Source organism: Ochotona princeps, chromosome 28 (genome assembly GCF_030435755.1).
Source record: "Ochotona princeps isolate mOchPri1 chromosome 28, mOchPri1.hap1, whole genome shotgun sequence".
In the NCBI taxonomy this organism is placed as follows: domain Eukaryota; kingdom Metazoa; phylum Chordata; class Mammalia; order Lagomorpha; family Ochotonidae; genus Ochotona; species Ochotona princeps.
This window is the reverse complement of record NC_080859.1, coordinates 463,071-475,390: the sequence shown is the minus strand read 5'-3', so window position 1 is coordinate 475,390 and position 12,320 is coordinate 463,071. Positions and strand designations below refer to the sequence as shown.

General features: G+C 46.3%; 1 protein-coding gene across 3 annotated transcripts in view; it reads right to left on the bottom strand.

Moving 5' to 3' along the window:
• Positions 1-8,592: 8,592 nt before the first annotated feature.
• The window catches only part of POLK (DNA polymerase kappa), a 44,909-nt gene continuing 41,181 nt past the window's right edge, over positions 8,593-12,320 (bottom strand). For all 3 annotated transcript variants that reach the window (XM_058656375.1, XM_058656377.1, XM_058656376.1), the window contains 3 exons: positions 10,355-11,269; positions 9,892-9,937; positions 8,593-9,701 (listed from right to left, as the gene is read on the bottom strand). In XM_058656375.1, the coding sequence (XP_058512358.1) occupies positions 9,617-9,701; positions 9,892-9,937; positions 10,355-11,269 (1,046 nt within the window). In that variant the 3' untranslated portion in view covers positions 8,593-9,616. The remainder of the gene's footprint in view (positions 9,702-9,891; positions 9,938-10,354; positions 11,270-12,320) is intronic.

Below are 12,320 nucleotides of genomic sequence, written 5' to 3'. Positions count from 1 at the left end.
GTTGCAGCCAGTTGGGGAGTGAATCATCAGACCTAAGAGCTTAAAAAAACAAAATAAAACAAAAAACCTCGATGTAACATGAATTTGTCTCCTTGCGTCTCATGAATCAGATGATAGAAGAGGCTCTCTCCCTGTAAACTAAGTCATTCTTTGATCAAAGTAAAAACAAAAGTCATATATATGCAATAGAACACGTACAGGTTCCCTATATCAAACAAAACAAACAAAATGAAGATTGAAACGAGAACCAGGGGTGGGGTCCACACTAACTTCTCCAGGCGAGGGCCCAGAGCTCAGGGAGACATGGCCAGGCACTGCGTGGAAGTCCCCGCTGAGCACACAGTCCCTACCGCTTCCCCAGAGCGCCTCACAGGTGGGTGAGAGCACCGTTCCTCCAGGGCCTGAAGTCTGCAAGTCTCACTGAAGCCGCTCGAACAGGAGGCACCGGGCACCCCAGCCCACCCCAAACTCACGGCCCTCGGGGTCCGCATCTGCAGCCTTATGCTCCTGAGGTCCCTGCCTCTCCCGCCTCTGCCACACACGGTGCATGGCCATGCTCGGTCGCCGTCCGTGGGTACCTGTGTCCTTTGTCTTCCCGCCTTTCCGTCTCTTTGGTCTTGGGCGAGGCACCCACGGGCCCTGCCTGAGATGGATTTATCAGTTAGGGTCCGCCCCAACCCTAATCTTAACGTGCAACAAGGCAGCTTTCGAGTTCTGTGCCATCTGGGAAGCGTCTAGTGGGATTGATCTCAACCTGGCTGTAATTTCAGTACTATACCATTACTAAACAGGCTCCAGAATTTTACTCTGAATAAATCTACATTTCTCCCATTTGAAAATTATGGCATTATCTGAAACTCCAATTCAGGGGCCAGCTGTAACTGCCTTTCAAATTAATAATTTTTAAAAAAACATTTACTTATTTTTACTGGAAAGGCAGATTTTACAGAGAAGAGAGAGAGGAAGACCTTCCATCTGCTGGTTCACTACCCAAGTGGCTGCAATGGTCACAAGCTGAGCTGACCTGAAATGAGGAGCTAGGAGCTTCCCTGGGGTCTCCCATGTGGATGCAGGGTCGCAAGGCTTTGGGCCATCTTGTACCACTTTCTCAGGGCACAAGCACGGAGCTGGATGGATGTAGAGCAGTTGGGACACAAACCAGCGCAGATATGGGATCCTGATGCATGGAAGGTGAGGACTTTAACCACTAGGCTATCATGCCAGGCCCATTTTAAAAAAAGATTTATTTAGTTTTATTGGAAAGGTAGATTTACAAAGAGGAGGGACAACGAGAAAGCTCTTACATTTGCTGGTTTACACAAGTGGCTGCAACAGCAGGAGCTGAGCCAGCCCAAAGGCAGAAGCTTCTTCCAGGTCTGTGGCATGGGTACAGGCCTTGGACCCAAGGCCTTGGACCATCCTCCACTGCTTTCCTAGGCCACAAGCAAGGGGGTGGATGGGCAATGGAGCAGCCCATTAGGCATGCTGGTGCTACAGAACAGAGGATAAGCCTGTTGAACCATGACACCAACCTCTTAAATCTTAAAAAAAAAAAAAGATTAAAACCCTTAAATACCAGAGGGAATCTTCATTTGGAATTCTTTTCATTAACTAATGAAATACATTTCATTTTCATATAAATTTCAATGTTCATCTTCAACATACATGTTTTTCCTTTAGATATTTCTTCATTAGTGAAAAACAAACACATGGCAAAATGTTGTGCTGAGGACGCCTCGTATAATTTCAGACTCTCCTTGAATGACAACATGAAAGGGGCCTGCTGTTGGAAGTACTGCGGGGTGGGAGACACCTCTGGGCGCTGTGGGAGCACAGGGGCCGACTCCAGCTTCCTGCTGTGCACAGGAAGGAAGGGGACTGCTTGAGTGCAGCCCTGGCTGTGGGTGTTCCGGGAGTGAACCAGGGAACGGAAGGTAGGCATCAGTCCCTCTCTGTCCCCACTGTGTATGTGTGTTTGCCTTTCAACAAAAATTTCTAAATAGCAAATATATGGAATAGAAAGCATTATCCGTGTATATACTAATATGTAGATGGAAAAACAGGACAGAAAGTGAAATACATCTATATACACATTCACAGCTAAAATTCTAAAAATCAAAAGAGAAACACAGAGAAGTTCGCAGCGGAAAAATGATGTCAGGACAGACTAGAAATTCAGGTCCCGCAATGGTCTCCAATTCTAACCGGGGGAATGTGGTCCAGGTCACCACCCTGAGGGCTGCTGCAACCTGGGGTCCCTACTCAGGGTCCGCCTGCCTCCTTCCCTCATCCCGCCGCCTTCCCTCAGCCCCCTCAGCCCGCCTTCCCTCAGCCTCTCAGCCCCCTCAGCCCGCCGCCTTCCCTCAGCCTCTCAGCCCCCTCAGCCCGCCGCCTTCCCTCAGCCTCTCAGCCCCCTCAGCCCGCCGCCTTCCCTCAGCCTCTCAGCCCCCTCAGCCCGCCTTCCCTCAGCCTCTCAGCCCCCTCAGCCCGCCGCCTTCCCTCAGCCCGCCGCCTTCCCTCAGCCTCTCAGCCCCCTCAGCCCGCCGCCTTCCCTCAGCCTCTCAGCCCCCTCAGCCCGCCGCCTTCCCTCAGCCCCCTCAGTTCCCTCAGTCCGCCGCTGGAGCGCGAGCTCCCCCACCCTCGGCGTACGACGTCACCACACGCCGGGCCCGCCCCGCGGATCTCCCGCACGCGCGTAGCCCCCGCCCTAGCCCGCCTCCCGGGGGCGGCTTACTGTGCGTGCCGGGCGCAGCACGCGAGCCCCTGGTTGTCACGTGGCCTTTGGTGAGCCGCGCAGCCGCGGCGCGGAGTGTGACGTTTGGGGGTCCTGGAGGCCCACTATCACCTACGTCACCAGCAGTGACGTGTTGTACGAGGCATGTGGTGTTCCTGCACCAGCTGGCGTGTTGTGGTTAGGATCCGCTCAGTGGGTTCAGCATGGTCTCTGGCGGAGCGCTGAGAGTGTTGAGTACTGTCTTGATGGATGAGGCATTTACACCAACGACAGGATCTGTAGTGTTGCACCTTTTGAAACTTGACGATAGGCCATGGGCCACCTTTGGCCTCTGCAGGACGCAGGCCCAGCTGTGCATGCCTGTGTGCTCGGCTCCAGGAGTTTCTTCTGGTCACCAACATGCATTCAGGAAACCAAGCACTTGGACTATCCTCTCCTGCTTTCCCAGATGCCTTAGCAAAGAGCTGAATGGAAAGTAGAGCAACTGGGACTCGAACTCCTGTCCATATGGGATACTAGCACTGCAGGCAGCAGCTTTACTTGTTACGCCACAGCACCAGCCCCTTTAGTGTTGTTTTTAAAATTCTTATCCACGGCCTGGCATGATGGCCTAGTGATTAAATCCTCACTTTGCAAGCACTGGGATCCCATATTGGTGCTAGTTCTAACCTGGCTGCTTCACTTCTCACCCAGCTCCCTGAGAAAGCAACAGAGGATGGCCAAAGGCTTGGAACCCTGCACCCATGTGGGAGACCTGGAGGAAGTTCCTAGCTTCAGATCGGCTCAGCTGCAGCCATTTGGGGAGTGAACCAGTGCATGGAAACTCTTTGTCTCTCTATAAATCTGATTTGTCTTTCCAATAAGAACAAATGAATATTTAAAAAACAAAAAGATTTATTTTTACTGTGAAGTCAGATATACAGAGAGGAGGAGAGACGGAGAGGAAGATCTTTTGTCTGATGATTCACTCCCCAAATGGCCGCAATGGCTGGAGCTGCACCGATCCAAAGCCCGGGTCCCAAGGCTTTGGGCCATCCTCGACTGCTTTCCCAGGCCACAAACAGGGAGCTGGATAGGAATTGGGGCCTCCAGGATTAGAACTAGCACCCATATGGGATCTTGGTGCTTTCAAGGCAAGGACTTTAGCTGCTAAGCTTCCGTGCCAGCCCAGAACAAATAAATCTTAAAGCAACACACTTGCAACCAGGAAGTGGGAATCTGGCATGGTGGTTAAGTTGCTGTTTGAGCATCTGTGTCCAGTATCACAGCCCCTGGGTGCAGTCCCAGTTCCCCAATCTCACTTCCTGATATCTATGCTTCCTGGCAGGTAGCCAGTGATGGCTCAAGTACTCGGGTCCCTGACACCCACATGGGAGACCTGAACTGAATTTGGGACTCCTGGCTTGGCCCAGCCCTGGCTCTTGTGGGCTTTGGAAGTAAATGGAATCTGCCTTTCATAGAAAATGGAAAGGAGTAAGTCCACTCAGGGGCAGGCATTTGGCCAGGAGGTTAGGTGCTATTTTGTCATAGTGTTCCTTATGCAGAGTATTCCTTATGCAGTGTTCCTTATGCTCTTGATTCCAGCTTCCTCTACTGCAGAGCCTGGGGGCAGCACTGTAGCTTTTCCTGTCTCCAAGTCACGTGCAGTGACCCCAGGCTGGTCTTGGGGAGTGGGCCTTGTGTGCTGACCTCAGGCTGGACCTGGAGGGTGGGCTGTGTGTGCCAAGGAGTTGTCCTTTGTCCTTAGCTGTCCCTTCCTTCTACCTCGAACTCAAGGCTGGAGTGAGAAGCCTGAAATGATTCCTGAAAGACAATAGAACCAGCACCTTTGAACTTGCCCTTGAAGCATAGCACCAAGGCCAACCAGTGAAGCTCACTTTTCGTAAGAAACCTGCAACTAAAAGAAACTAGAATGTGCTGTAAATAGTAAAATCTACCAGACTGACCAGCACCTGTGGGGGCTGTGGGGAGGGCAGAGGTATGGTAACTGGCTCATTTGGTGCTGACGAGGCACTTGGTCAAGCAGTTACACTATTTTTCCTGAAACAACCCAAGTGTTGGTGTAGGCTGCAGCATGAAGGACATTTGTGTCAGCATTCTGCCAACTGCTGGGATGGACCCCCCTTCCCTGGAGTGTGAGGGAGGCAGGGAATGCCATCCTGTGAGAGATGTGGTTCCTGACATGCATAAGGTTGCATGAGGACACTTCACTGTATTTTTTTTTAAAGATTTATTTTTATTGAAAAGTCGGATATATACAGAGAACTTCACTGTATTTTAATCCTTGAACACAAATCCAAGTGTGTCTGTGAACAACTGCCCTTGAACTATAAGCAGGACTGCCAGGACCCATGCTCCATGTGCCTCTGTTTCTCCACGACAGCTCTGCCGACTCTGGGGACACAGAACACCCTTTCACTGTCACTGCATCTCATTCGCCCACCTGCTTGGGATGCCACACTTAGTTTAGACCAGCATCCTCTGGTTCTCATTACATCCATCAATTTCCTTCCTTTTCCTCAATGCACATAACCCACTGTTTGAATACACAGGACTACATGTCCTCAAGGCTTGTGCTAACTCCAGTGCTGTGAACATTTCTGCACGCATTTCCTAGGTCCATTAGTCTTCCTAAGGGACCATTTACACACAAACGCCCAGGCAGCTGCAGAGAAAACAGAGCACAAGGCACAGCCTGTGGCATTCATGGTAAGAGTGAGGCCCTTTGGCCAGCACATTGGTTGAAGGGGAGGAGAATCTACAGAAGGGGCAGAGTAGGGCCTGTCTCTGGGAGCTACAGCCTCTGCTAGGGCCCTTACCAGCTTGTGCCAGTCCTGCAACAAGGGGCACAACAGAAGAAATCCCACCTGATCTCCCTTTGTCTCTCCAGCTTCCTCAGGGGACCTGCTGCCCTGGTGCCCACTGCTTGGACAGTGGGCAGAGACAGTAAATGTTCATCTATCTCATCAGTGACACTCAGGATCATTGGTACTTCTGGTCTCTGGATTGCTCATGAGAATATGAATGTTATGCCTCTTGGCCATTTGGATTCCCTTTTGTGTTATGTGTCAGTTTAGGCCTTTTGACTGGGGCAGGTGTCTGGCACGGCGGTTAACACACCATCTGTGATACCTGCACCGTGTGTTGGAGTACCTCCTTCCAATTCCCACTTTTTGCTCACCCTGGGCAGCAGGAAACGATGGTTCAGGTCCTGGGGCCCTACCACCCACAGGCAAACCTGGGTGGAGTTCTGGTCTCCTGGCTTTGGGCTTTGGGCTCCATTCTGGCTGTTGTGAGTGTTTGGGAAGTGAACCAGAGGGTTTAAGATTTCTTCTCTGACTTAGGCTCTGGGAATCCCCCCCCACGTCCCCCCCCCGTGGCTTCCTCCACCTTGATGCAGTATTACAGTTCAAATTCAATCAAGATTCTTTCCTTGCAAACATATACCAAGTATAAAGTCCAGCTGTTTATTGTCCAGATGGGTTGAACAGTCTCTTGGGGAGACCATTTCTGGTCCGTTGTTAGAGCTGGCAGAATATCATCCCATTCAACCAAGAGTCCCGACATAACATCAACAGCAATTTGCAACATTATGGAATTGACATGGTTGTGAGTAACCAGTGTTACAAAAAAAAAAAAAAAAAAAAAAAAAAAGAAAGCAAGATCTTAACCACAACCTATGATTAGCTCATTGACATTTCAATTTTAGTTTATATACAGAACCGACTGCTATATACCTTAAAATGGCTATAACGTACCATTCAGCTGTCTCGTGTCTATTTCATTTTAGTATTTAGCCATTTGTTGTGTTGAAGTATAATTTTGCTGATCTTGGCAGATTTTAGGGTAATCTAGACTGACTTGTAACTCTAACAAGACATTTGTCGACAATTAAGGTGCTGAACATTTTTTTGTTTGTTTCTTTTTTGGGGGGGAGTGTGCAGGGAAATCCCCAACACCATGGTGAGGAGTGACTAATCTTTGTGTCCCACCCAGCGAGGCATGAGCCAATCCATGCCAGCTCTTTCCTGTCAAAATCCAGGCTCTACTTTTTGTTGTTTGTCTATTTATTTTAGGTTTTTTTAGTTTGTATGATTGTTTGTTTGCTATGAGGGGTTTTCGGAGCGATCCCGATGGTCATCGCGAGAGAGGGTGGGGGTCCAGAGGTGGAGCCAGGTTCAGACCAGAGAAAGCTCTGCTCCCTGGTCCCGAAGGACGTTTATCGTTCTTCTGTTTCTGCGAACCGCTCAGGGCTTCTGGTTGTCTTTCCGATGACGTTGGTTTCTGCGCGGTAGTGTTTGGACTTCTTCTATCCCCTGCGGAAGTTCCGATTGAGGGTGGGTGACCTCAGAGCACTCGGCCTCCGAGGGCATCCAATTCCCTGTGGTCTCCTAGGCAGTTGGGATGTAGTCCTTGTTGCTCGTATTAATAGTTTGTGGTGAAGGTCTGGGAGTCTTCATGGTTGGGATCCAAGCTTCCTCCTTACCACCTGCTGCACCCTGGAGTGCCCTCTTGCTCCACGTACATGACCTCCTGTTAAGAGGTTGTCAGGATCACAGCTGGTTCCCCCCTCATGCATTGGTATAGTAGTTTTGCTATAGAAGACTGGATAAGAAAGCTATGGGTCATCTACTCTATGGAATACTACTCAGCTATTAAAAAAAACGAAATGCAGTTCTTTGTGGACAAATGGGCCCGAATGGAATCCATCATGCTAAGAGAAATGAACCAATCCCAAAAGGTTAAATACCACATGTTTGCCTTAATCTGAGATGATAAGATGACAACTTGGAAGATGGTACCTGTATATTGTAATAATAGTGCAATCTATAACAACCTGTATCCAATGTAATAAGATAATGCAATGTAAACTATAAACCAACAATTAATGTCAAAATACTTAAGATCTACATTGAAAAACTGTAACACCTACTTTACCCTCAATACGCTATGTTAATCCGTGATGGGGGGAATGCAGGGAAGTCTTTCAGGACCATAAAAAGAGTGAGGAAAAAGTACAATATAGCCTATCAAGATCAAATCTGGTAATTCTCTGACTTTCAAATAAACTGCAGAAAAGTCTTTTGACAAATTTCAGTTAATTGTCTTTTCTTGTCTACAGGAACTATCTACACGAGTGCATTCTGGATCCTGGTTTTACCACTATTTGAGCTGTATGTTCTTCCCAACAGCTTTGTATTGGGTTGTGGTGCCTCTAACCATTTCCTGCAGTTTTGCTGTAGTTTCTAAAAATTTCTCTAATCAGTATAAAAATGAGAAAATGGATTTAATACCTTAAAAAAAAACAGCAAAAGATGCTGAGAATTGAGGCAGAAAAATGTGAATGAACTCATTGGGGTAAAAACACAAAAGCAAGGAAGCACCTCTGCTGGTTGACTGATCAACTACAATTTTATTTTCAATTACTACTGAGAACTACTAAAGGATAACATTCAGCTAAATCACTTACTTACATGAAGATAATTTGGAATTTGCTCCAATGTTAAAAACAATAAACTTCAGGCTAGATGGAAAACAGAGTGCATCTAAATCAGCTTTGGTGGGCTTGGGATTCACCAAGTGCACCAGTGCCCTACTTGCTGTGGGGCGGCAATGAGCCCACAAGCACTCAACAAGCACTCAGCCTGGTCAAACAATCTAGGAATTTCCAGGCAAGTTACCAGATGCTAATACATGTAATTTCCTTGAATAGTTAAGGAGCTAAAACAAGAAAAAGAACAGAAAACAAAAACATAAGAGAACAAGAGAGGTAGTTCACTGTGGTCAACACACTGGCTTCCTTCTTCATGTTCCAACTACATAACTGACTTTTAAAGAATTCACTGACAACACACAAGTGTTTAGCATATCTAACTATATTTACAATGTCTTCTTTCACAGCCATCAATAAAAGTGTCCTGGAAATGCAACTAAGATAAATTATATATTCTGATACAAACTTATCTTTTGAACTGCACATTTTCACATTACAATGACCGTACAGTTTATCCTTTAATACAAGTATGGAAAAAAGCAAACTGTCAAGAAATAAAACCTTGCCACTTCCACATATAAAACTACTGTTTATAAAGCGAATTTTCATTCATAAAAGAATTACAAATAAGATCAAATAAATAATATTTTAAGTAAAGATCCATTTGACAGATAATATGGTGATACTATTTTCCTGAAGATTAAAAAAAAAAACAGGCAGAGAGGAGTTCTGCTAAGCTAAAACTTATCACAGAAACTATGATAACGTTTTGGTGCTGAATGCCCAAGAGCTGTCAGAAGATACCACGATCAAACAGCAGCCTGGGGGGCACAGTGGAAAAGTGCTTATGGGCCACCAAGAGCCCTGACCCCTGTGGACAAGTGCTTACGGGCAACTGAGAGCCCTGACCCCCGTGGACAAGTGCTTAGGGGCAACTGAGAGCCCTGACCCCCGTGGACAAGTGCTTACGGGCAACTGAGAGCCCTGACCCCTGTGGACAAGTGCTTAGGGGCAACTGAGAGCCCTGACCCCCGTGGACAAGTGCTTAGGGGCCACTGAGAGCCCTGACCCCCGAGGTTTATGTCCACTGTAAAAGTAACAAATCACTTTCTTATTTCATTTCTGCTTCTCTTTTTAAAATAGTCTCTAAAGGATTGATTTTCACTGATAATAGAAGAAGTTCTCATGTTAAGGCAAAGGTACACAGAAGTAAACTTGTACGTATTGCACATTCTTATAAGTACATCTGACCATATTCCACATTCTCAGAAAAAATGCCATTAGAGAGGGATTATGCAGCTGTCTCCATTAAAGGATTTGTAAATTAAAATAAATTCATTGATTATAAAATATTTTCAATTAAAAGTTAACCCTAAAATATGCAATGTTCATTTAAAGAAAGTATCGATAGTCTGTGTGGTGTTGCTTGGCTTGGCTTTTTTTGACGCTGAGTGGGTTTTCATCAGTGTTGGCCTGAAATGAAAGAGAACATGCAATCACAACATAGAAGGTGTTTTGTAAAAAATAATGCTGCAAATAAGCAGTTTTTAAAAATCTTATCTGAAGACTTAAAAAAATAAAAACTTAATACCTACTACAAGATCTCAAAACATGACATTTTAAGACAATTATTATTCACTATTAGCGTTAAAGATAATCATACCTTTTTGTTTTTGCTGAAGTCTTCCGTACTCTGCTCAAACTGGTTTCTGAGTGAAGAAAAATCAAGAAAAGCCACAATGAACAATATAAATTGAAAAGGTGCACAAAAATTTTAAAAATTAAAGCTGACTAAATATAAAAAAACTTCCTCGGTACTATGTCCTTTTTACTTACACAAACTAGAAGCTATGCAGTATGATTTCCTCCTAATTTACTAACACTAATTCTCTCCTACATTTATTTTGAAAATTGACTAGGTAGCACTACCAAAAACAAATCAAAAGGTTTTCTGGCCTTGGGGATATAGTTAATTGATTACTGTGTTTTAAAAATGTTCTCTGAAGGCATTTTTTTTTTTTTTTAATTACAACACTCAGCTCTTGAAACTTCTGGGTCTTTTAATAATTTCATTTGATTTTTTAAAAACATAGAAAATCATATTGTTTAAAAGGAAACAGACTCACCAGAGCTTCTAGAATTTTCTTTGAGTTGAGGAACTAGATTATCCTGATTGTTTCTCAGTTCATGGATAACATCTTTATTTAAGCAAATATCCACATGCACATTGAACAGGGTAAGATCTGGCGTCTTCTGCTCCTGGTTACAGACAGGACACACCAGAGCTCGACCTGCTGTGACCTCACATACATCCGGCTGGGGGCACTCCTGCTCCCCAAATAGGCTGGCCCCTTGGCCTTCCCATGCAGAGTTGTGGTAGCTGTGTTCTGGGAGGTCAGTGTGGTCCTCCTTGCTGTGGTTAGGACTTGAAGTGCCTGCACTTTGTGCTTCAGATGAGAGGCCCACAGGGCCTCCAGTGGCAAGGCCTGCACTCTTCGGTGGGGCCTGGTCATCCTGCTTCTCGCCGCAGGAGAAAAAGCAGTGCGCGTTTTCCTTGTTGCTGACTTCAGCGGCAGCAGCCCCTGAGCCTAACCACACTCGGGAGGCCTCCCTGCCTGAAGGTGCCTCAAGACACGTGTCCACGTGCCTGTTGAAGGCCTCCAGACTGACCCCTCCTTGCTCCTGACAGCACACAGGACAGGTAAAGGTGCCCAGGCTGGGTAGATTCTCTGATACCAGGTTCTCATTCATTGTCCTCTTTAAAACTTGGACTGTGTGTGAGGTCTGCAGATTTTGTTCATCTGTACCGTCACATTTCAGTGCGTCTTGATGACCCTCTTTCCTTTCCAATCGTTTCTTATCAAAGAAGCTCTTTTTTTTAAGAGTGGTTTCTGGGGGTTTTGGCAACAGGTCTGTACCCATTCCCTCTGGTGCAGGGCCTGTGGCTGGCGGGACTTGGTGTCCAGCCTGTAGGAAGCCCACGATGCTCCTTTGCTGCTGTTTCCTGTCCTCTTCACTGGGAAAACCAGACACCCGGACACCTGCGTTAAAACAGCCACAACCAGTCGGTCCCAGATTCCACAGGGCCAGCTCACCTGCAGCACGCGTGTGTGCACACACACAGAGAACATGCTCATGGAGAAATCAAACAAAGGATGTATTTTTCTAAACCACAGCTGGTATTAGGAGTAGGCAATTTCTTTATAAAACTGGGTAGCATTAACTATTTCCTGAACCTGGCATATATAGGACTCATTAAATAATAAACAAATAACTGGAATCAACTATATATTAACTCTTTAGCTAATCCTACATTATTCTGAAACACTTATGCACATTCTTTCCCCAGTTTACTTTTTTTTAAAGATACATTTATTTCAAAGTAAGAGTTACAGAGAGACACAGACAGACATCTTCCATCTGTTGACTCTCTGTGCCAAAATGGCCAGAACAGCTGGGGTCAAGGCTGCAGCAGGGAGCTTCCTCCAGGGTCCCACAGGAGTGCAGGAGTCCAAGGACTGGGGCATCCTCTATGCTTTTCCAGACACATTAGCAGAGAACTGGACAGGCAGTGCAGCAGCTGGATGCCAGTGAGTCAGGTGGGGTTTCTCTCTAGTTCATGCTGGGGTCTGGGTTTCTATCATGCAATATCTGGGAAAGTGGGTTCAGCAGTGTCACAGTCCTTAACTGACTTCTGAAAGCCAACATGTCTGAAAACAGCACATAACAGATCAATGAATACCTAGGAGGGGATTTAAAGGTTTGGTTTTTCTTAAAAGATTTTATTTATTGACTTATCCATTTATTCATTTATTTATATTGGACAGGCAGATTTACAGAGAAAAGGAGAGGCAGAGAGAAAGAACTTCCACCTGCTGGTTCACTACCCAAATGGCTGCAACAGCCAGAGCTGAGCTAACCAGAAGGCAGGAGCTAGGAGTTTCTTTGGGGTCTCCCAGGTGGGTGCAGGGTCCCAAGACTTTGGGCCATCCTCGACTGCTTTCCCAGACCACAAGCAGGGAGCTGAATGGAGAGTGGAGCAGCCAGGATTAGAACCAGCACCAATAGGGATCCTAGAAGATGCAAGGTGAG